At 37.2% G+C, this 25974-nt stretch overlaps 1 protein-coding gene across 1 annotated transcript in view; it reads left to right on the forward strand.

Moving 5' to 3' along the window:
- The window catches only part of ccdc102a (coiled-coil domain containing 102A), a 112457-nt gene that overhangs the window by 36823 nt on the left and 49660 nt on the right, over positions 1–25974 (forward strand). Inside the window, 3 exon segments of the mRNA NM_205552.1 lie at positions 12027–12789; positions 19984–20201; positions 20338–20446. Coding sequence (NP_991115.1) covers positions 12115–12789; positions 19984–20201; positions 20338–20446 — 1002 coding nt within the window. The 5' untranslated portion in view covers positions 12027–12114.

Here is a 25974-nt window from a genome sequence, read left to right on the forward strand (position 1 = left end):
ATCCTATAGGTGGAAGTTTGTAAATAAATGATTATTTAATGGTTTATTTTACACTTACATAGACCTTTTTCTTAGAATGCAAAATTATCCATTGTCAATAAATATAGCTATTTATTTATATTTGTTATAAAATGTATTATTATTATTAACTGTAAAACAATGTAAAGACACAATTGGAGTGATATGCCAAGATCCTTATAGAAATATTTTGCATGAATATTAATTATGACAGTAATAATTCAATAGAATATGGAAAAAAGTGTTTTATGCAATTATCTGTTGTCTTAGACTCAACACATGGCCGAGAATTATTGTTAAGTCTTGCCTCGACTTCCAAAACTCGTTGTGTGCTGACACCTCTGCATACTTGTTACTCTGGTTTCACAGTGCATGAGTGGTGCATCATTTTTCATCGTGCATATAAACAACCTGGATTCACACCGGAAGCAGGAGAAGTGTATGTGAGGCGCACAGGAATGTTTTTCTGCATGCATGTGCCAGTTTGTTTTTACCAGCGTTGTTTCAGTTGCACATAGAGAATAACAAACTTGCGCTTGCAAAAGACGCCAAATGTGAATGGCCCCTAACATTTTTGTTGTGGGATTACCACTCTAAATTAATACACTTGCATAAAGTAAATCGTATCCCAAAGCTTTTACTCGGCAAAGTGGGCATGTTTTTTTCTCTTCATGGCTGCCCCTAGCAAGATGCCGCCCTGGGCAATCCCATGCATAAATCCGCTACTGCATACATGACCGATATCAAAATACTTTTTCATTACTTATAGACTCACTAGCTTGCTAAATGTTAAATAATTAACTGTGTCTGAAGGCGATTCAATTCTAATAAGGGGTTTATCAACCAGCAAAGCACAAACAAAATTGTTTTCATTTACTTTTCTTAGTGAACTATATTAGTGGACTAACGTAGCCATTAGTGAATGAGGTTTTAGGAGTGATTTCAGATACAGGGTTTACAGAACACTGTTATTGAATTAAGTTTAACTTTTCTTTACTACACCTGTAAGAATACCCGTAACGAAGCAATGTATATTATAATATATAATGGTTGAGTTGATCTTGAGTGGATCTAACTAGATTAAGGGAGACATAAAAAAAAAAAAAACCTTTAAAATACTGTACCATAATAGTGGCACTCTAGGATCCCTGTATCATTACTTTATTCCCAGCACTGGGTCTCACTGCCTGTTAACACTTTTTTGCCTTTCCTGATGGAAAATTTCTCCTGAAGATATGCTTTGACAAGCATAGCTGATGAACCAGTGAACAAAAGAATTGTACTCCTGGCTTGAAGTCAAAAGGTGACAATCGGGCCTCTGAAGTAAAATGGACTGCAGCCATCAGATCAGTTTTCACTTTGACTGGCTCCTGTGAGTGACACCATTTCTCAGTTTGCCCTTGAGTTCCTTCAACTCCTGCAGAGCCACTGGGGTAAAAAGTACAAATGGAAAGTGTTTCATACAGGGGGTTTATTTACATCCTGCGTTGAAGAGCGATTCAGATTCGTAATTCATTGCTTGCTGAGCTTGGCGAGATGAGATGGTTCATGGTGTGTGGTCTTAGCTGTTTGAAATGTTCTTGTGACTTTACTGTGATGTAAAAGCACTTGCTATTTTGGGGCTTCATGTGTAAAACTTTGTAGAGATTTCATCCTAGAAGTTTGTATACACACACACACTGCATTTTTTTTAATGAGTGTGCAGGTTGTAATAGTTATGTAATATTTTGTACGCAGCCTAATTTATTTTATAAATCCCAGATAGTATAGCTCTAGCTTTAATAGTCCTTTAAATGACAGTACATAAAGCTTAACGATGCTGCTTTTATTATGCAAAAACTCATCTGTTTATCATTTGCAAGTTCTATCCAGGCATATGATGATTCATATGAAAATTGAATAATGCAGAGCAGACTGTAGATGTCATACATTCCTACAAAAGATATAATGCTACAAATATCTTAATTTTTCGGTAAAAAAAAAAAAAACATCCTTAAAGCATAAATAATTTTTACTCGAATATCCCAATTGGATGTTTAAAACATGCAGTAGAAGCAAATTAACGGGGTTAAATGAGATATTTTCAGTGTGTGTTTGTGTGTGTCTGTAAAATAATACAGTGCATCCGGAAAGTATTCATAGCGCTTCTTTTTCCAAATTTTTTTTCTTACAGCCTTATTCCAAAATGGATTAAATTTATTTATTTCCCCAATTCTACACACAATACCCCATAATGACAATGTGAAAAAAAAAATTTAAATTGTCGCAAATTCATGAAAAAAATAATTAAAAATCACATGTACAGAAGTATTCACAGCCTTTACCATTAAGCTCAGGTACATTCTGTTTCCACTGATCATTCTTGGGATGTTTCAGCAGCTTAATTAAAGTTGACTTGTGGTAAATTCAGTTGATTTGGACATTATTTGAAAAGGCATACACCTGTCTATATAAGGTCCCAGGGTTAACAGTACATGCCAAAGCACAAACAAAGCATGAAGACAAGGGAATTGTCTGTAGCCCTCCAAGGCAGGATTTTCTTCAGGGACAGGGCTGGGGAAGGTTACAAAAGCATTTCTGCTGCTCTGAAAGTTTCAATGAGCAAAGTGGCCGCTGTTGTCCATAGGTGGAAGATGTTTGGAACCACCAGGACTCTTCCTAGAGCTGGCTGGCCCTCTAAGCTGAGTGATCGGGGGGGAAAAGGGTTTAGTCAGGGAGGTGATCAATAACCACATAGTAACTCTGTCTGAGCTCCAGCGATCTTCTGTGGAGAGAGGAGAACCTTACAGAAGGACAACCATCTGTGCAGCAATCCACCAATCAGGCGTTTATGGTAGAGTGGCCAGACGGACATGAAGGGCTCTCAAAGGGCGAAGGCATCTGAAGTAGGGATGCTCAAAATAATCGATTAACCGTTAACCGAAAATGTGCGTTTGTAACCGATTAATGCTATCAGTTAAACGATATTATTTATTTAAAAATATTATTTTATATATTTTTAGTTTGACTGCATAAGGGGCCGATTGAATGCGCCTTTGTGTTAAGAGGGACTACTTTTGCACGCGGCTCATCCCAAAGCAGCAGTTTGTGTTGTCAAGACAACTACAGAGAACTTTTAAAGAGCCGCTACATTCATTCTTACATGGCGGGGACCAGAATGCATCCCACCACGGCTACATTACCCATTCAAAACATTCAGAACCGCGCTTTTCTTCTTTTTTCCTTGTCAACATAAAGGCAGTGAGGTGCGCCTTGTTTTCGGCCCCTTGTTCAACTGCAAGACATGCTTAACTTGCGGGATGATAACGTATAACTCGTGCCTACAGACACATTTGCCAAAGAAGCAAAATGGAAGAAGAATATTGCTGTTTGATACAGACGTGTTGATGCCAAACCAGCGCTGATGTTTACCTGGACCTGCGTCATAAACGCAAGAAATAGGTTTTACCTTTTATTTTACAGCTTATAAAGCATGTATGCACATTAATGCAATATCATATTTAAACAACAAAACTGTTTACAAAAAGTCAACATATGCGCGCGTTGTTGTCTTTTCATCACGCAGCGCGCGCACTTGAACCGCGAGGGAGAGAGGAAACCATATAGCAAGACATAATCTTTAAAATAATGATTTCTATTAAAAATGTAAAAAGGTTTTTTGATTATAATAATAACAGCGGGGCATTAAATAAATGCATATTTTCCATGGAGCGAGAAATTTGTTTAATATAAAATGTGTTTATTATATTAATTTGTTTAATATAAAATTAATAGTAATCTGACCAGTTAACTGTTAATAACCGATTAATGAGTGGCGGTTGTCGGTTAGCAAAATTAACCGAATTGAGCATCCCTAATCTGAAGGACTCTCAGACCATAAGAAACAAAATTCTCTGGTCTGATGAGAAATTTAACTCTTTGGAGTGAATGCCAGGTATTATGTTTGAAGAAAACCAGGCACCGCTCATCACTAGGCTAATACCCTCCCTACAGTGAAGCATGGTGGTGGCAGCATCATGCTGTGGGGATGTTTTTCAGCAGCAGGAACTGGTAGACTAGTCAAGATAGAGGGAAAGATGAATGCAGCAATGTACAGAGACATCCTGACTGAAAACTGGTGGACGGTTAATCTTTACAACAACTCGGTGAGTCGGTGAATGTCCTTTCCTTGAGTAGTCTAGGCAGAGCCCAGACCTAAATCCTATTGAACATCTATGGATAGATATGAAAATAACTGTACACCGTCGCTTCCTATCCAACCTGATAGAGCTTGAGAGGTACTGCAAAAAGGAATAGGGAACAATTCCCAAAGACAGGTGTGCCAAGCTTGTGGCATTATATTCAAAAAGACCTGAGGCTGTATTTGCTCCCAAAGGTGTATCAACAAAGTATGAGCAAAGGCTCTGAATACCTATATGTAATTTTTCAGGTTTTTTTATTTTTAATAAATTTGCAACAATTTTTAAAACTCTTTTTTTTCACATTGTCATTATAGGGTATTTTTTGTAGAATTTTGAGAAAGTAAATGAATTTAATCCATTTTGGAATAAGGCTGTAACATAAAAAAATGTGGAAAAAGTAAAGCGCAATGAATTATTTATGGATACACTGTATTATAAATTCAAATTTTGTTTCGATTTTATTATTCGATCAGTCAAAATTAGGTCAGAGCCTTAATCAAAGTTGATTTCCATGTGTATATTGTCAGTAAAGCTGGTTGTTGTAAATCTCCAGAGGTAGCAGCGTTTAATAAAAAAAAGTCATAGTTTACTGACAAGCTACTCAACTGTGAATTCAAAATTCCAGCAAATTTAATCTGACAATAATAAAATTAAGTTAATCCGTCAATAACTGTAAATTAATTATTCATAACAACCATCATTCAATGAATATCCAGTTAATAAACTATGTTGCGTCTTGGTGAACTACGGCTCTATGTCTGAAAATGTTGCCACATCTAAAATCATGTGAAAATACCACATTTTATATGATTTTACTCCAAACACGCCTAAAAATAAATACTTTATCCACAGCAAAAAGAAAAAAAATATATTTAGAGTTTCCATGTGAGATTGCTCTCTGGTGTTTAGAGGGGATTTACTACTGATTACAGAACCGTGCTTTTCTCTCAAAATGTGCTTGACAATCACATCATTGGGTAATTGTGTTTCTAAATTAATGTGTTAATTGGTCAGCTATTAGTTAATTCACTATTTTTCATGAATTTTTCAGTTTTATACTTAAAGTTGCTGAATCAATTATACAAGTTCAAATGTATTTTTGTATTAAATAAATACTGAAGCAGGCATGGGATAGAATGCCATTATATGCACTCTGCCTTAGTATATGCAGGCCAACAGAACAATTGCACACGAAATTGCAGTTGGCCTTGTAATGTCAAGCTTAAGGCTAATTCCTTTGGCTTATCGCACATTTTTCATGCTTTGTGTTTGCTATTCTCTCTAAAATCTCATCTTTGGTTTTTCTATTTGCCCCTGTTTAACGCACTTTGTCTTGGCAAAGATTCTAATCAATTTTTTCGTGCTTAAACTGAGCTAGCTTTTGTATACACTCCATTATGCCTGTCAGCCTCATTCTTGTTTGGTAAAGGGGTGCTGTGAGCTTCCAGATGTTTTCTTGGCAGTGAAATATGACCTAAAATGGGTGAGTCAGCTTGATTCAATGGAGAATCAAACTAATGGCAGCAAATTTGTGGCGTTCAGATTTCTTGCTGAGGGTATACACACTATATGAGCAGTGTTTAGGGGACATGGTTATAACAGGAAGGAAACTTTTTAATCTTCTAACGAACTGAATATATGTTATGTTCATACATTAGCTGTTTCTTGAATGTCAATGCGCTTAAGTGTGTTTGAATCCTGAACCGTGTTCAATGAAGCAGAATGGTGTTGGTCAAAAATGTTTTACTTAACACTTACTGTACCATCAGTTGGGGTTTGAAGTATGTGATGCTCATGCCTTCACCAGACTTTACGTTGACTATTAAAATTAACATGTCAGCTGGATGAGTTTTACTAGTCATGCAGCAAACCAGCTTGAAAAGTCTGTGGATTTTCTCATTTATTGAACCACTTTATTTTAAATTACCAAAATTACTAAGGGAAAAATCTGATTACTTTAACATTTTATTTAACAATTAAGTTTATTTCATTAAAGTGTGTGCAATGGTAAAGGTAGATCAACATCTGTAAGATGTGAATAATAATGATAAATTAAACTTCAAATTCTGTTACCACACAAATTATGAGAATAAAATCTGAGCTTTCAAGTAAACGATCCAGCCATCATTATTCAAACACATACTGCAACATCATGAATTGTGAAGTTGAATGACTATTACCCCCTATGCTAAAAAATGTTTCAGATGGGGAGCTAGTGGCGGTATGCACAAGAAAAGAAACCAAAAAGCCACTCTGGTGACATCCTTTTTTTTATTTAAAACTCACTGCTGCTTTATGGCACTCATTTTCACATTTGTTGTTATTCTGACCTTAAGCGACAATCGCGAGCATGTGCTTTCCTTCACCTTTTTCTAAGGGGTCTTCTATAATTAGGTGACAATTTTCTCAAAGGATGACAAATGGATAAATCATTGCTAAAGTTTGTGGAGAAGTGAAAAGCACTGCAGTGTTTGAGTGCGCTGTGTTTGTCTGAGGTGATAAGTCTACCGTTAATACTTAATTGTCTTTATTCCATATAGTGTGAAGCAGATTGGGTAGTTCTTGTTACATGAATCGCAGTGTGCTTGGACCATTCGGAAAAGTTCAGATGTTTTTTAACTAGTAGTACCTGGAAAAAGTTTGTGCATCACACTATGTGCATGTCGCTGCTTCTCCATGGGAAATGACATATTGACACAAGCTAATTGGCATTCCTTCCAAGGCGCTCGCTCAGCAGACACATTTAAAAAAAAAAATGTAGCCTTTATACCGAAACTTTATACCAAACTTCTTTTTTTATCATTATTGACAATGCTGTTCAGTCAATAAATACAGATATCGATTTTATTGCCCTACCTGAAAATACTAGCCTTGAGTAACTGATAAACTGAATAATGGGTAATCCTGGTTGACATTTCACAGTGCTCACAATTTACTAACAAACTTGTTCATAAAATGTAAAGAGCTAAGGATGATAGGAAAGATTATGTCTGTAAGCAACCTGAAGTTAAAGATAATGTAACACCTGGAGTTGGTGATGATCATGTGGTGACTGTGGGTTCAAAAGCAGTTTTTGCCGAGAGTGACTGACATCTTAATCTAGCTACTGCTTTAATTTCTGCCTGTCAGCACGAGGAGTTGCTGTTGTTTGTCTGCACTCTGTTACTTAATATGTGTTGCTCTCCTTCAGTCACTTTTAAACTCTATCCTTCACACAAGAGCACATTTTCTTTTTAAGAGCTCCACCATATAAACGTTTCCTAGCAGACATTTACAAATTGATCAACCATCAAACAGACCTTATTTTTGCTTCAAAGGTTTAATATGGTTGATGGATGTACTAGACTGACTGTGGCATTGCAAGTTGAATCAATTTTTACCCCCAAAATATTATTTGGGAACATTTTTAAAGATCACACTATATGTACTTGAGGTACAGTGGGATCTTTGTTTGGATTGTGATTAAAATGCATTGCTTTTTGTTTTTAAATGCTACTCACATTTCCTAGAATAGGTTTCTTGTGTATTGCATAAAGGGTCTGTGCTTGTCCATTCGCTTGTAAATATCTGCAGTTGTTCAGTTTTTCTGCCTTGTATGTAAGGAAGAGTGCATCAAGAAAAGGTTTGAGAACCTCTGGCTTGCATGACTATTACAGAAGAATTCATTTGATCTTAGGTTGCAGCTAAGGAAAAATAATTGCATTGACACATGGAATGCTCTGTTTATGTTTATCTCAAAAGATTTCTTTTTTGAACATTGTGAATAATCCATAAGGATGGTATACTTTTTTCATTTTTATATTATTCAAAAAAACAAACCTGAAAGATATAAACCAATTCTGTCACTTTCCAGCAAGGCTTTGAACCCAACTGTTCTTTCTTCAAGCTGTCAGCAGTATAGCAGCGGTTCCAGTTACACATTTCTCCTCTTTCCTCACCTCTTTCTCTTCTCTTCACGCTGCTCATGTTTCTGCTGGAGATGCTACTCGGATTGCATCATTAGGGTTAATCAGAATCTCCTGTGAAGAAAGCCTCTGGAGATAATTACATTTCTTCTTATTGTCTCGTTTTCTGTTGCTTTCTCTTACTGATCCACATTCTTGCGAGAGCTGATTGGCATGACAACTGCTTTGCCTCCAACATATAAGCCATAGCTTACAAAAGAGACATCCATTGACATCTAGACTAAACCATGTAGCCTGTGCTGAAATGTTGATCCAGAATGCTGATTTATTGTCCCACTGACCCACTGTGGCAGCGGTTGCTGTTCTTTGCCACCCAAACCGTTGTGCACCGTTGTGCAAATATTGATGCTTTTTTTCCCCTTTTCCCCCAAGCTGAGCTAATAAAAGAGGGCTTTTGTATGAGTAGTGTTTTATGAGAATCTTATGCCTATGTTTCTTGTCCCACTTTATGCACGAGTCGGCAGTTCCCAAAGCCACAAACCCCACCCATAAACCTTCATCTGGGTTTGAAGAGTGGCGTTTGATTGTTTGCTTTGAGCAACAGTTTACAGTAGAGCTCTTGTATTGGAAATTATTTTGAAGACCTTGCACCTGAATAAATTCTTTAGGTATAGGCACACATGATCTGTTTTTACATTTTAAGCAATTGAGAAAAAATGGTTGTCTCTGCAAAAGTTATATATTGAACATAATCCTGTTGTGAACATGTCAACTAAGTAAACTTTTTTTTGTTCTCCTTCTTTATTTTACCTCACAAGAATGCTACAAGTATAATATACTGCTTACATCAGGGGTCTCAAACTCAATTTGGTGAGGGGCCATACCCCAGGGACTGACAATTCATATGAGTGCTGTATTAACATTCAAGCACAAGAAAAAAAAAACTGATCTTATTGATGTTCTCAGACATTCGTCCCTAGAGTATATGCAGTCAAAGCTCCTTCTTTTTGTTTCATGTTCTACACAATGAAGGGGTAGTATAAATTGCTTTGAAAATGCTACAATTTAATTATAGTAATAATAATAATAATTACTATTATTTTTATTATGTCCCAATCAATTGTTGCTTAACCAAAAGTTTAACAGATAGTCTTAAGACAGCGAAACCAGATTGGGTTACTTTAGTGACTTTGCTGGCAATTGATCCTATCCATACCTTTTTTTTTATTTATTTTTATTTTTTTTTAACTACAACAAAGAGGGAGAAAGTATGTAGATATTCACATTTACTTTAAGATGTTCTATTCAACCAGTAGTAAAATTTTACTAATGCACATTTTTTATACAATTCTTTAGAATTTGAGGAAAATCTATTAATGAGACCATTTGAATCGAATATTAGCAAAATGATCAAATTAACACCACCAGCATAACGTGTAAGCCACAAAAAAGTGTTTGTACAACAAAGTACAGGTGGTGTAAAACTTATCAAATGACCCTTGAATTTTTACAAAAATAGAGCTTTAGTAAAAATAGAGCACTTACAGACATATATTTTGTATATTTTCATATATAACGTTTAAATCAGCCACAGAAATAATCTGAATTGTACGTTACTCTCGACCACACACTGAGGAAAAACCGAAAGTAACCTAGATATATAGTACACAACTTTAAGTGTCCAGTAGGTGTGGGGTCAAAACCACAAGTGGCTATATGCGACTGCACAACAATGATAGTGATTCACAAACATCTGTTTTGGCGGACCGAATCTCGTTATATTTTGACGTCAGTTGCGGGCCAGAGAGAGAAAGAGAGAGGGCCACAAATGAGACCCCTGGTTTACATGGAAGAAATAACATAGTTCACATGTTTTACCTCAGATGTAATAGTGGTAGATTGTTTGACAATTTGTGTATTTAGTCCTTGCACAGATAATTGTGTAATTTAAATTTGCAATAATATTTATTTTCTTTACAAAGTTCCATTTAGAAGTTTCTGTAGGCTACAACCAAATTCTTTCTTATCAACTAAAATAGAAATCCCTAAAATAAACAAAAAAAGCATTGAAATTCTTTAGTAGAATTAAAATATACATAAAAATGAATAATGCAAGAAATGTAGATCAGTGGTGAAGTGTGAAATCTATGCAAACTCATTGTGTTTTTCGAATGTTTTCATAGACTTTCATTTAAGGAACAATATTACATTTTTAGTTGCTCAGAAAAAATGGCTCAGAACAACATTGAATAATAGCAAATCTGGAGTGGACCACTTTATGTTAGTGATTGATTGTCCATGTCTGTGTGTAATAGTACATGTACCTAAATCGTAAAGCATATTTTTTTTCTGTCATGTGATATTTTTCTTGGGCTCAGACAGATGACATGCTTGGTTGTCTTACAGGTCAGACAGAGGGCCGTGTTTTAAAAATATAATAAATCTAGCCCTTGTTCACCAAAGCCAACACTCTACATGAAAAACAGCCTCACACTTTTTTTTTTTTTTGTTTTTTTTTTTTTACAAACACAAAGCTCTACTCCCTCATGTTGTAGCCTGGTTGTAACTCTTTCTTCGTGGCTGATGAGAGATGCTGGCTGCTCTGGCTGAAGGCTTTTTGACCTGGAACCTCCTCTTTTGTCGCCTTGCAGTCTTTTAAGTAAACAGTCTGTGTGTGGGAGTGTGAGAAAGGGAGAATTCATGTAAATCAAAGCTGCACTGGGTTGTCATGGTGTGGTTTGGATTGCTCAGCAATTTCAGCGTTATTGGCCATGTTGCATTGACATGTTGACAGAAAGAGTTCTTTTTCTTTTGTTTGCTCTCACTGCTCCTGTATGTCTTTGTCACATGCTCAATTTATGAATGTATTCAGGTTTGCAGAGCCAATTATTGGTCTTTTTTGTCATTTCTGTTCTTTTATTTAAAACTACTTGTAAATGCATGTATACGGTCACTTAAATAAGTATTGTTAAAAGTATCATTTTCCTTCAGCTTAATCCCTTTATTTATCAGCAGTCGCCACAGTCGAGTGAACTGCCAACTTGTCCAGCATATGTTTTATACAGAGAATGCTCTTCCAGCTGCAACCCAGTACTGGGAAACATCCATACACACTTATTTACGCATATACACTACTAATTTAGTTTATTCAATTCACCTATAGCCCATGTCTTTGGACTGTGGGGGAAAACCAAGCAACCAGTGAAACCCAATGAGAACATGCAAACTCCACACACAATTGCCAACTTACCCAGTTGGGGCTTGAACCAGCAACCTTCTTGCTGTAAGGTGACGGTGCTAACCATTGAGCCAACGTGTCACCCCTGTAAAAAAAAATAAAAATTATAGTTGCAATCTAAACAACTACATTCTCTCCTGCAAAAGCCTCAGAAGTACATCATGTTGTCCAACAGCTGCATTGTTTATTTGACAAACTGTAGGGAGTTTAGTAATCTGCTGTCATTCTTTGTGAGTGGAATAATGCACATAAGTGAAGAGGCTGTACAAGTTCTGATATTGCAGAATATCGCACTGCTATAAGCCAATCTGATTCGAGAATTTTTTATATATATTTTTTATATATATATATAGCAAACTTTTCATTGGATGGATAAATAAATGGACTAAGCCAAAAAGAAAATGAATGAACAAATGTCTTCAGTAAATTACAAAAATAAAACCAAAATTATATTTCACTTAAAATAAGCAGATAAGTTTCAATGAAAACCATTTATATTTTATCCATTCGACCAAGCATGGATATTAGTACATTTCTGATAACTCTAAACAAAAAACAATAACAAAAAAAATATATATATTATTTTTCATTTATCTTATATCATTTACTTAGGATGTTTTGTGACCGTTCAAAAGAATGAGTTTATTATTGTATTATTTACTCCAAATCTCTCTCTATTCACAGAAAAGCATCATCTTGACGTGCATCATGGATTCCTGATAAGATCTTCCTGACCGTAATCTTTTTCCCTGGACTCATCATTGGCTCAGTGATGAACCACACACCCAGTCCCCACATGACCGAGGCCGCCAAGTCCGGGGCAGGTTTGCTGTGCGGCTTGGGCTTGGGCCCAGATCGGGTGCGCTCTCCAGACAGCCTGACCCATACGCCCAGCCCGTCAGGGGGAACGCCCAGCTCCAGCCCTCCTCTGTTGCTCTCTCCAGGGCTGGGTTGCGATGGCATTGGGGACTGGGAGAGCCGCGAGGAGCTGCGTCTGCGGGAGCTGGAGGAGGCTCGGGCCCGGGCCGCTCAAATGGAGAAGACCATGCGCTGGTGGTCGGACTGTACAGCCAACTGGAGGGAAAAGTGGAGTAAGGTACGGGCTGAACGTAACCGGGCACGGGATGAAGTCAGACAACTGAGGCAACGCTTGGACGCTCTTACCAAAGAGCTGACGGGTGCTCGACGGGAGCGCCAGGAGCTGGCTGCGGAAAACGAACAGCTTCGTCTCGAGGCTCAAAGGGTCCGAGCTGAACAGAGCTCCCCAGAGAATGCATCTAATGCACCAGAATCAAACTCCTCCACTGCCTCCACACATTCCAACCAGCCAAGAGAAGCAGAGATTAAGCAGGACAACCAGGATGAGGAGGGTGTGAGAGATGGGCCTGGCTCTCCAGAGCAGGAACCTGTGAGAGACATAGGCACTGACAAACTATACAAGCAGAAGGTGAGTCCAACATAGATGTTTTTGAAAAAGATTTTTTGCTCTCTAAAAGTATGCAGTAGTGTCCAGCAAACATGAAAATTAAAGATAGTTAAACGTGTAATTGAAAAAAAAACGAGCCAGGCTGTGGTATATGTATATGATGAGTAAAGCCTAGTTCACACTACAGGATATTAAGCCTGATTTGAGCCTGATTTGGAAGTTAACGAGCTCGCCGACAGATCGGGCTGTGATCTGGAAAAAATCTGCAGGTGCATGGCGCTCGGCAGTCTTTATGTGTAAAGTGAACTTCTGAACAATGCATCAAAGAGGCTCGCTGAAGCGTCGCCGACACCTCGCAGACAGAAATCCAATATCTAGCATGCTGAATATTCGGCAGTTCGCCGACTCGACCCCACATGCGGTCAGATGTAGTGACAAGCCACAGCCAATGAGAGATTACATCAGCATGACTTAAATGGCCATGTGCTCAGGAGCTCAACAGAAACATCTGTGATTGGCCAGAATGGCCATCGATGCACTTGCTTCATTCTATGTTAACACGGACATGAGAGTAGGCTACATTAACAGTGGAGCTAGAATTCTGTAGCTAGTAGAATTACCATACTGGTCATTCTGACTGTTTTCATATACAACGTCATATTGTCACATCATATTTACATTCAAAACTTTTATTGAGATAATAAAAATGAGCTTTGAATATCTGTTATGATATTTTATGATACCATTACCCTAAAAATATTATCTGTTTTGGTTATACAGCCTATATATATATATATATATATATATATATACTTTCAAACAGGAGCTATTTCGTGGCACAGAATATGCTGATTTGAAATGTATACCTGAAGTAAATTTATGTTTTATCAGAAAGTTATGTTTATGTTAGCAGGAAGTTGCTAGTTAAAAAACGATCATGCATATTGAAAACCACAGCGAAAAGTCCCCACTATAACATATTGGTCATTGTGACCAATATGGTAATTAAAGGTAGAAATGCTCAGTTCTTCACTGTTTTGTAATAATAAAAAAATTATAAAAATATTAAAAAGAAATACACCGATATTTAGAAAACGTCAGGGTGTTTATAGATATGTTATTGTTATTTTAATTACAAAAATTATAAACTCTCTGACTGTCTCTGTAGTTCTAGTGTTAAAGCCACATCTATCCACTTGAACCTTGAAGATGAGCGATTTATCTGCTGACGCATCAGCTGGTTGATGATGTTTTTAAATGCTCCCTTGAAAGCTTGAATCGCTGTCAGTGATGTAATCAGCACACAAGCAGCCAATAGTGTTCAGCTTTTTCTGATGAGTCCTTTCTCAAAATTTCATAGGCTGTGGTTTGGTAGCTTGACTGGGCAGTTGGCGAATGACTTGTTGTCAGATCATGTAGTGTGTGAGCCCCCCTCTTGTGGATCATTTACGTAGTGTCATGTAGTGTGAACACCACAGCGATTAAAAGACACAAAATCAAGTCATTTAGTGTAAATAGCAAAGTGATCTGCTGATGTTTAAAGTCATGTAGTGTGAACTAGGCTTAGGGCTGCAAAGGAGCAGGAGCAACACTTGAAGTTATGCTGGAGAATAACTGAATATATAAAGCACTGATTGTAAATGTTAAATAACCATATGAAGCTATAGCTGTGAGATGCTTTCAGGAGAGTTAGTGACATATTATCAAATTATTGTACCATTATGACAATGTATGTAATAACTTAGAAAAATGGACATCTATGGGTAGACAAATGTATACAAACAGAACTAAAGACCTAAAAAGATATAATGCACCTAAAGATCTAATAAACCTCTCGTTAAAGGAAAACATTCTTAGATGGTCAAAAGTTAAAACAAGAACACAAGACACTTCTGATTGTCCAGGGGGGGACTTCAGGTTGTCCTGAAGGGCTTCTTTCCGACCTCTTGGATTTATGTTTAAATAAAGTCTATCTTCTAGTATTGAAAATTTCCAGATTGATCAGGGTTAATTAATGGAAAGGCTGGGAACTTCAAAATTTTCAGAAAGGACTAGTTGGTTGGTTGATTGTTGTTTCTCTTAAGATCCCAATTGGTCACTCAGTAATGGCTACCAGAAACAGAATGCTGATGTAAGCAAGCAGGGGTATGCTGAGAGCAAGGCTCCTCAGTTGAAGAAGCAGTTACACTCGTTTAGTTGCATTAAAGAATTAGTTCACCAAAGAAAGATATTTTAGTTTATGTCCGAAAGCTCTCTAGCCCATTTTTAACAGCAGCAGTACTGAGATCTTCATACAACTGAAATAATAATAATAATACAAAGCTACAAAGAACCTTTTGTTCAGCAAAAAACACTGTAAATATGACTTTGTTTGCATATATCTTCTCTCCTGCATCAGGTTAGGTCACTGGTGTTAAAGCCAGTTCCAGGAGGGTCAGAGCTCTGCACAGTTTAGTTCCAACCCTAATTAAACACACCTGATCAAACTAATTGCGTCCTTCAGGCTTGTTTGAAACCTACAGGTAAAGCTGCGGTCACCCTGGAGATAAAGCTTGCGAAATTCTGTAGTATGGCGCTGTGAAAAGAGGCGGGATTAAACAAGATGATTAGACATAAAAAAGCGAGTGATTGGTCCATGTTTTAAATTTCTGTGCAGGAAGTTCATGCTTTGATCCCCAATTGGTCTCACGCAGTCAAGTTATGTGATTTTGCAGGTCAGAGTTCACCGAGCGTGAACTTTCTAATGCAGCAATCTGCGAAACTTGACGCATGACCTTGCGTTTCTGGTCTGCATTCGCGTGTGTCTGAATGGAAGTCTATGAGGAGAAAAGTGCAGTGTGACCGCAGCTTTAGTATGTTGTAGCAGGATTGGAGCTAAACTGTGCAGGCCTGCAGCCCTCCAGCAACTGGCTTTGACACCTGTGAGTTAGGTTGTACATTTGTAGTAAATTGCAGTGCAATGTATTGCCATTAAATATTGTCATTAAATGTATTGCCAATATTCCTCAAGACAAAGATATTGAGATAAAAAAAAATTCTGGTTATTTATAATGAGTTAAGGATCGTCTGATAATTAGTCATTAGCTAAAGTTGGAACAGCTGTGAACAATCATAAGCACGTGATCCTCTCGAAATTTGTTTATAAATAAACTTCACTTTGCGATATGTGGGATTACAGTTGAACCCCTGAGGTCGCATGGAATGTTTGGACAATCTTTTTTTTTTTTTTTTTTTCCTTTTCTGCAATTTTAATGTGTAAGGACCATTACTAACTATATGGATGGTTAGAGAGCTTTCGGATTTCATCTATAATATCTAAATTTTGTGTTTCAAAGATTAACTAATTCAGTGGATTGAAGCAACACGAGGGTGAAAATGTTCCTGTCTGGACGAACCAATCTATTAAGACCAGTAATCTAACCAGAACCAACAAAAGACACTGGAGCCTAAACTAGTGTCTTAACTAGGTGTGATGGAGAAAAGCATCAAAAAACAAACCTTTCAACATTCATATTGCCCTGAGGCATGTCAAGCATTTTGTAAGACTCTTGATTTCTATATTTGATGCGTTGTGTCAAATAGCACAAACCAATGTTGTATTTTCAACATAAAAATGCGTTCCTCCTGGCTGTGATTTTGTTGCCTCAAGCTAAATGTTTGATTTTCAGTTTTGACAGATAAAGAAGGGTGCCTTCACACTTGGTTTTAAATAAAAGAGAACAAAGATTTCAGATTCTTACCTTGACAAAACATTTCATTTCAGCAGTGTTAGGCAGTTGCATTGCTACAAGTGGTGATGCTACTAGCTTAACTACATTTCTCAGTAGCGTGTCAGTGGCGTCACTACTTTCCAGATCAAATAGCTTTTCTGTAGCTCACAAGCTACATTTACAGATCACACATCATTAAGTGATGGCACCAACATTCACGAAGCCGTGAGGCTGTGTGTCTAGCCGATGAAAGTAAATCCATATGATGGTGAGAATGACGATTTCTTCTTCATCCTGTTTTACAGTGGCCGACATCAAACTTTTTGGTCTGTGACCTCGCTAACCGATTAAGCTGCGGTCACACTAGAGTTTGAGCTTGCGAAATTGACGTACGACTCTGTGAAAAGGGGTGGGATTAAACAACATGATTAGACATTTTAAAAAGCGATTGCTCCATATTTTACATTTCTGTACAGAGGTCATGTTTTGATCCTCGATTGGTCTCACTAAATCATGTGATGCGAATTCCCAGCTCAGAGTTCACCAAGCTTCAACTTTCCTACGCAGCGGTCTGCAAAACTTTTATCAGGTAGCTTTTAGCTTAGCTTGCTACATTTCCCAAAGGGTAGATTTTAGTGTTATTAAGCTACATTTTAAGTAGAGTAACTAATAGCTTAACTCACTACAGGTTTTAAGTAGCTTGCCTAACATTGCATTTCAGTTTCACTCCCAGGTTTAGGTAAACACCGTTCACATTATCTAAACAAACCTGAATCCAGACCACATGTGCTAGTCTAAAGAGATCACACCAGTTAAACTAATCAGATTAGTACTAATAAGAATGAAAATAAAAATTGTTTTAATCGCACTAGACGACAAACCATTTTAATCTCTCACCTAAAGAACAGATCACCTCTTAACACAGGACGATAGTTGTAAATAGGTCAGCCACAGACCTGGTTCAGTGCACCTCCCTATTATTTCTTTACCTGACTCTGTGCTTTCCGCATGTGTGCTAGTTTCATTTTTTTATGGCCTATTAATAGAAACACCTCACTCGGTCTCAGCACAACCCCCAATGTGTTTTACCCAGGGGTCCTGCATTAGTCCCCACTACACCTTTTTCATTTCTAGATATCCTTAATGCATTTTTAACTAGTCTTTCAGGGGAATTGGTCCACGCACAAAAAAATGTGCAACCCTTATTTTTTTCTGTTTTGCAAATAAATGCAAAGGCATTTCACCAGCAGAGAGAGGGAAGCAAGAATTAATGTCAGTGTCAAACCTGACCTTCGAGTCTTGAAGGTGATGGATGTATATTTCTGCACAGGTGTCAACAGGGGGTCGCCGTGATAGTGATAAGTCTCCTGGACTCCTGTGAGCAGTGACAATTACCTGCTGAGAGCAAAAGTGGTTTTGCCTTTTTATTATTCAGCACAGGCACGTGCACCCGCAGAAACAAGTGCCCTCATTCAATCTTGAATAAGTAAACAAACATTAGCTAGCTTAGTCTGGATTGTCTGATACCGTCCCATTTGCTGATCTGTTTCCACACGCATGCATGTTGAGTGCTTCCACATGTGGATCTCCATTTCTGTTAGCTTGTGTTTGGTTCCCTCTGGTGGCAGGGAGGTGTTGTTGCATTTTACCGCTGTCATAGGAAGTTGGCAGCATATTTAGTGTCTCATGTCTGTCTCCTGAGGCTCATGTCTTTGATATGTAATCCCAACAGTGTGTAGGAAGAGAAGAGGAAGGATGCTGCTCTTAACCGTAAAGCCGCTTTTTATTACTCTTCCACAGAGCTTGTGAATTTCATTCATGCACACAGGAAACAAAGGAAAGGTGCAATGTGATATTTGTTATGTGGATGACAGGAGAAATGGCTGTTCTGCGGTTTGATTTAAGAACAAACAAACATCAAAGTCTGTGCTTTTGGGTTTGTTTTAATGCATGTTTTTGATTTGTTTGCATTGTTTTGGAACGTTGACTATGGCAGTGTTTCTCAGCTGGTTTTGCTTCACAACTGAGGTTTTACATTGTTCATTGACTGACAAGGCAACACTGTATCAGAATCGTTTACAAAACTTTCTTTTAAATTCTTAAATTTTAAATGAGACTTGTTTATACTTTTGTAAGAGAATTTAGATTTTTATGTACTATGTTTATACGATATATATTGTGATTAGCGATGCTCCAATTGATCGGCTAGAGATCGATCTCATAACCGTTTGTTTGCGAGTTTACAAGCAGAGGAAGATGCATGTGCACGCCTGGGTTATGCATCAGCAGAGCTACAACATAAGCAATGTTTCCAAATTGTGTTGTCACTTTTTTTTACCATTAAAAAAAAAATCTATAATTATAATAAACATTTTATTTGAAGCACCTTTCTTTCTTTCTTTTTTTCTTTTTTTTTTTTTTAACCTGCTTCTGACCATTACATTTGTGAAACATCTTAAATTTATTATCTTAGGTAAGATGAGATCTAAATGGTAAATGGTAATTGTGTTCATGCAGTTACAAACTTATATAAAGCTTAAAAAATTAGAATCGGTATTGGCCGATCACCTTGACAAGGAATCGGTACTTAGTATACTTCCAAAATCCTGATCGGAGCATCCCTAATTGTGATAGGAGTACAATTTCACCAGGTGACTTGAATAGCTCAGTTTTGTAAGACTTCATGTATAGAAATTGAACAATCAAATGTAAAATTGCACTACATAGCATCTTCATTGTATAAATAAATAAAATATGTTTAAATTCAAGTTTTAAATTGTACAATTCCTCATGCCTGAATGCTTTACACCAGGGGTGGCCAAACTCGGTCCTGGAGGGCTGGTGTCCTGCTGATTTTAGCTTCAACCACAGTTAAATTCACCTAAACTTGTTAATCAAGCTCTATCCTGGTATACTAAAAACTTTCAGGCAGCTGTGTTGAGGCAAGTTAGAGCTAAACTATGAAGGACATTGGGCCTCCGAGACTGAGTTTGGGCGGTCTTTATATGCTCATACAGTCACAGGCCTTAAAAACCTAAAAATGTTAAACATATGCTCCATTAAGATAAAAAACCCATACACTCTCATACACAACGGCAAATTTAGTTAGTCCAATATCTATAGTGCACTTGTTTGGACTGTGGGGGAAAATCTGGAGGAGACCCATGCAGACACAAGAAGAACATACAAACTCCACACAGAAATGCCAACTGGCCCCACTGGTACTCGAACAGCGACCTTCCTGCTGAAGCAACTGTGCTAACCACTGAGCCACCGTGCCACCCTTAAGACCGCATCAAAAAATCTAAATAAAACAGCAATCTAAATAAAGCTAATATATATATTTTTGAAGGTGTGTATATATATATATATATATATATATATATATATATATATATATATATATATATATATATATATATATATATATATTAGGAACCATTACTGTTTGGAAGTATCTTTTTTACTGTGGTGTTCAAAATTTTTACTTCTGTCTTTCTCTAAGGAGATGGAGTTGTTGGAGGCTCTTCTCAGGGCAAAGTCAGAGGCTCCAGACTCGTGGGACGGTCGCAGTGCCAGTAGCTTGCGCTCTGCCCTCAGCCGGCAGGACAGGAACAGACTGCTGTGGGAGGATCTGGCTGCCCTGGAGGAGGACACCAGCAAGCTCAACGCTCTCCAACTACGCCTGGATGAATCCCAGAAAGTCCTGCTAAAAGAACGAGAGTAAGAGATCCACTGTTCAAGTGGCAGTAATGCGTGAAAAAAACAGAACAGTCAGAGCAGTCTGTTTGTCATGGCGATGATGATGATCTGTGCTGTGTATTGTGTCAAACATCTCATGAGTTCCTCTTTCTCTTAGAGATAAACATGCGCTTATTAAAAACATTGAGAAGCTGGAGGCAGAGCTGAGCCAGTGGAAACTCAAATATGAGGAGCTGAACAAGAGCAAGCAAGAGGCCTTGAAACAGGTGAGGGGAAAAAAAACTTATTTGATTTGAACTGTTGTCCAAATTAAAGATGGAAATAAATGGGTCAAAAACCAGATGCTTCTCTTAAAAGTTAAATTGATGAAAGGGGTTTCATATACCCAGAAATCATAATAAATGCAAATAACATCTCTATTGTTTTTGGTAAAATTTAGATGGCCTTATCTTCCATTGTCATTTAGAGTAATATTGTCATAGCTAATGAATTAGCTTTATAACCAAGTGTTTAATTATCTTCTTTACTATGAAATTAGTTCAAAAGTTCTCAGTGTAGACCATATGTAGGTGGAAGACACTCACCTGGATAGACTGTTGCATGTGCATATATTTGGTTTATTATAGCTTTTAAAGAGCTTATAAGTAGAGTAAAAAAAAATGAGTATGTATTCACCTTATTTTTTTGCGTATGAGCAGGCGCAGCCATTTGAATCTTTTTGGCTTGAAACTTCCGGTCTCATTCACTTCTATTCACTTTTAGACATTAAAAACAGCTGGTTAATGTTGCAAACTGGAATTTTCTTCTTATATTATTCTACTTTTTTTGTTTAGTCGTGCAAACCCTTGTTTGTTGAGCAAGTAGTTTGACAGTTTTCTGCCATTTATTATTCCCGCTCAGTTGCCTATGGCAAAAATGACTAGGAAGTTCGAAACCAAGTAAGGTCAATATAAATAAGGTCAATACAACTGACTTATTACACATTATGTAAAATATGTGACTAAGAAACAACTAATTGAATTTTTTTTGTTGGGGCGAGTAGAAATCCTTTTCACCAGACTAACTGGGCCATTAGAAAAAAAACCTTAGCATGTAGAACTGTGTAAATCTAAAATATCGTTAACCAATGAAATATTTTATGATTGGACAAGTAAAAATCTCTCCCACTAGACCAACTGTGTTAGTAGAAAAAAATCCTTGGCATATAGATCTGTATAAGTTTAAAATATCATTCATAATGGTCTTAAAAAGGTCTTAAAGTCTTAAATTGTACTTGGTGAAACCTGTAGAAACCCTGGTTAAAGAGGGAAAAAACAACTAAAGCAGGAAAAAAAAAAAACAATGTTATATGCTATATTGTTGTCAGCATTTGAAGAAGTTAAAAACCTTTCAAAAAGTTGTCCTAAAGCTATTAAACAACCCCCGTTCTTGTTTTCGGACAGTTTTCTAAAATCTGTATATAAAGCCTATTCCTTCAGATTGCAGAAATTCTACAGTTGATATAAAATCATGCAATATTATAAACTTTCCTTTTAGACATTTAGTGACAAATAGTGTAGAAAATGGCTTGATTGCTTTTAAGCAGATTTATACTGCATCGTAAATATCTCAACTGTACTGTCCAAAAGTGACTGCTAGATTGCAATTACGTTCCTCTGATGGAAAATAAATCACCTTTCTGAGGATTTGCAGTTGCATAAAAATATATTAAATGCAGCAAGGCTGGAAAAAATGAACTTGGATGTGTCGCCCAACTTTCAGAAATATGCTGGATATTTATTTCAGCAGCCAAATGGCTTCGTAACAGCTGTGGAGCGTTTATCTTTCTGGCTTCATTTATTGAATGGTGGATTTTCCGGCATCAAGTCAAGACACCAGTCGCTGAGCCTTAATTGTGAACATTAGTATTCTGGCTTTAGTGCTCTGTTTGTTATTTGTGGATCATTTTGGATTTGCAAATAACAAAAAAAGTACTGAAGCCAGACCACTAACACATGTTATTCTCATGAGGAACTGATCTCCAGCACTTCCATGTTAAAAGAGCATGAAATCCTTGGCCTTGTCCAATTTTCCTCTGGGCAATTTCTAGTCAGAGCTTTAATCAGCAGGAAGAATGCATTGAGCAAGTGCACAGGGTTCAGTCCTCCGGTGGCCTGTTCATCAAACCTCTCAGCTCTTCATCTTCACTTCCAGATGTCATATTTTTTCTTATAAGAGGCACCGATCTTACATTCCAGTGACCAAACATCCCATTTTTCATGGGACAGTGCCATATTTCAGCTTTTTTAAATGCCACGACATTTTATGAAATATCAAGTTTTGTCTTTACTTAATTTTTGTTTTCCTAAAAATTCATCTTTACTGATAGCTAGTTGCAGTGTTCTAACATGCAAATTTAGTGTAATCGAAGGTAGACAATAATTTCATTTTATATGTTGAAGAAAATATTCCATCCAGTTGTTGTGGAGTGGACTCTGGCGACGGATTTGTGAGTTCACAAGCAGTTTATTAAACAGATTAGTCTGGCAGGCAACGGTCAAAACAGGGGCAAACAGAAGTATACAGGAAATCCACAATACGTAGTCAAAAACAGGCAAGTGGTCAGGACAGGGGGCGAAACTAACGGAAACAATAAAACATGCTATACAAGGCAAGACAAGGAAACACTTTGTTAACTTACAGGTTAACAAGACTCAGCAATGTGTGACTGCATCCAAAATAGCATACTTCAATACTATGTAGTATGTTACAATCAGTATGCTAGCCAAGCAGTAATTCTGAATCCATCGAATTCGTAAAACAGTATGTGAGACGTACCCGAAAGTGCGCATCTGATGCACGCTACGCCTATCCCATAAGGCACAGAGAGAGAATTCATCAATGGGAATGAATCGACGTAACTGATGGGTAGTTCATGCTTAGTCCCTTTATTCATTAGAGGTCACCACAGTGGAATGAACTGCCAACTTATCCAGCATATGTTTTAACTCAGCTGATGTCCTTCCAGCCACAACCCAGGTGGCAAAACAAATGGAAACAAAAAAAATTATGCAAAAGGTCAATAACAAGGCTAGACAGGGCTTCGTAAAGTTACAGGTTTACAAGACTCAGCTGTGTGTGTGTGGTAAAAATAAAGTACAGGTAATCAGTCCATAATGAATCACCAGCTGTGTGTGAAATAAGGGGGAATCATGAACTGGTGTGTGTGTGTGAGGTGCATGATGGTATTTGTAGTCCAGTTCAGTGACAGATGTGTAGTTCTCCAGCAATCTGCAAGGATTAGATCACTGGTAATTGTGACACCAATCACATTTTCAAAATAATTAAATTCAGATTGATCAGGTTATCCAGCATTCCACTCTAAGAAATCTATTAGCCCTGGACTGTAAAAAAAAAGACAAAGTCACAACAATAAAGGGTTTTTGTTACTTTAACTTATTTTAATAAGTTAATTGGGTTTCAGCTAATTTTGATTAAGGTATGCAAAGTTTTACTTAATATCTTTAGTCAGTTAGGTTGATGTAAGTTGAGGTGACTAGAAAAAATCATTTAGATTTAACAAAAGACTATTTAGGCAGCATGATTTTTTTTAGTGTTTTAATTACATTTTAATTACAGACAAAAAATGACACCTAAATATATAAAATATAAAATGGCAGGCATTATGGGGATAGTTCTGTCAAAACATTCAATTCTGTCATTTACTCACCCTTCACTTGTTCCAAACCTGTTAGAGACTCTTCACAAAAAGAATATATTCTGGACTATTGACTTGCATGCTACTTGTTTTTCTTACCATGGAAGTCAATGGTTACAGGTTTTTAGTGTTCTTCAAAATATTTTCTTCTGTGTTCATGTTCAACATAAGAAATAAACTCAGAGTTTTGCAACCACTTGAGGCTGATTAAATAGTTTATAAATTTTCAGTTTTCTGTGAACTATCCCTTTAACCACAAGCATTTAGGTCCATAAGTCCATTAAATCATTCCATCTAAAATATTACAGCATGCATCTCCGATAGAGCACCACTAGGGGGCAGTTTTTACCCACGAACAACTCAGCCTGCTATCGCTTATGAATGGTTAGGCTTCACTGCTCAGTATTTCTTTCAGTCAAGCAATTTTATGAAAGAGAGCCACACTGATTGGGCCCAGGGAAATTCTGACTTTCAATACAAGCCTTCCATAGAGAGAAGAAGGGACTGATTCACCATCACATACCTAGACCTCATCACAGGCATATATAGCGGAGAGATGATGAGTTGCAGGGGATCTGCTTCTCTTTTTAATAACCTCAACCCATGAGGATGTGCATGAATACCATGAGATGATGAGTAGGAAGCGTGCGCGCGCCACACTCGCTAGTTTAATAGATGAGCTGCCTGTCCTCAGCCCAGCTGTGTGAGCTCACGACCTGCAGCGAATGTTAATCACTGCGTTTGAGTCACAGTACGCCGAGTGTGAGACGCCGCACGGAGAGAAGACTTTGACCGAAGTGCTCCTCTTCCTTAATGGCAAATGTTCTAGACCGTATTGCCACAGAATGTCTGTACAAGTCATATTAAACGAGCGCGGTTTCACTGAGTTTCATCAACTGTGAAATGAGTTTAAAAAGCAGGCTCATTCACAATCAGAATGTTAAATCTGTTTGAATACCAACTACATCTTCAGAGTATTGCACAGTTTGGCACACAGACAGCCCGTGTAGCTTATTTGAATGCCACAGATATTCTGAGACAAAAGCGAGGGATGGACGTTTTACTAAAGATCACAAGGTTAGAAATGAGAGAGTGACTCGGTTTACATGGATCTGAATAATAAGACTAGAAGCCCAGTCGAAAATAAAAGAAGTCACAAATCCAATTACAGCTTTATATTTGCATTGTAGAAATTAGCATGGTAAATAAGGCATTTTAAATCGTGTTTTAGTCCACAGGTGTCAAATTCAGTTTTTGAAGGGCTGCAGCTTTGCACAGTTTAGTTCCAACCATAATTAATCACACTAATTGAGTCTTTCAGTCTTGTTTTGTAACCTACAAGTGTGTTGAAACAGGTTTGCAACTAAACTATGCAGGGCTGAGTTTGACACCCCTGTTTTAGTCCATGTGATGGGACATGTAAACTCTGAAACTGGGAAGTTTTCTGCATGTGCAGTGAGAAAGCAATTTAGTAGAACATTATAAAGAAGGTTTGTTTTAGCTGGAACTGTGGTTTTTGGTTATTCATAAAATGTTATTCAATGACTACAGTCCTTTTGGTAGTCAAAAAATACAGACACGGGCAAAACAATGTAATACCTCTTTCTCCTACTGTGCTTCATTGAGGTATTGTGTTGGAAAAAATATCACTCTTAATATTAAGACACTTGCAGATGATTTATTTCATACATTATTATTATTAATCTGATCTACTTTTATAAATTTAATCCACTTTGAAGAGGAAGGTTCTTGTCAGATAAAGCACTAGTGAACATTCATGGTAACACTTTACTTTTATTAAACCTTTATAATGACACATCATGAATGTGAATGAAATGTAATGTCCTTTATAACACCCCTTCAAGTAAAGTGTTACCAAATTTGACCAAAATTTCTCTGATAGCCTAAAGGTGAGTTAATTAACAGGAAAAAAAGTTACTTTCACGGAAACTACATTAGCACTATGTTGTTAAAATTTACTTTGCAGATTTTCTATGTCTTACAGTCTCTGACATTCATCAAAATGGCTTTATTTACAATCACCTGTTGTTAAAAATAGTTTTCGATTAAACATTAGACATTTAAACCTATAAGCAC

The sequence above is a fragment of the Danio rerio genome, chromosome 7, assembly GCF_049306965.1.
Source record: "Danio rerio strain Tuebingen ecotype United States chromosome 7, GRCz12tu, whole genome shotgun sequence".
Taxonomy (NCBI): Eukaryota; Metazoa; Chordata; class Actinopteri; order Cypriniformes; family Danionidae; genus Danio; species Danio rerio.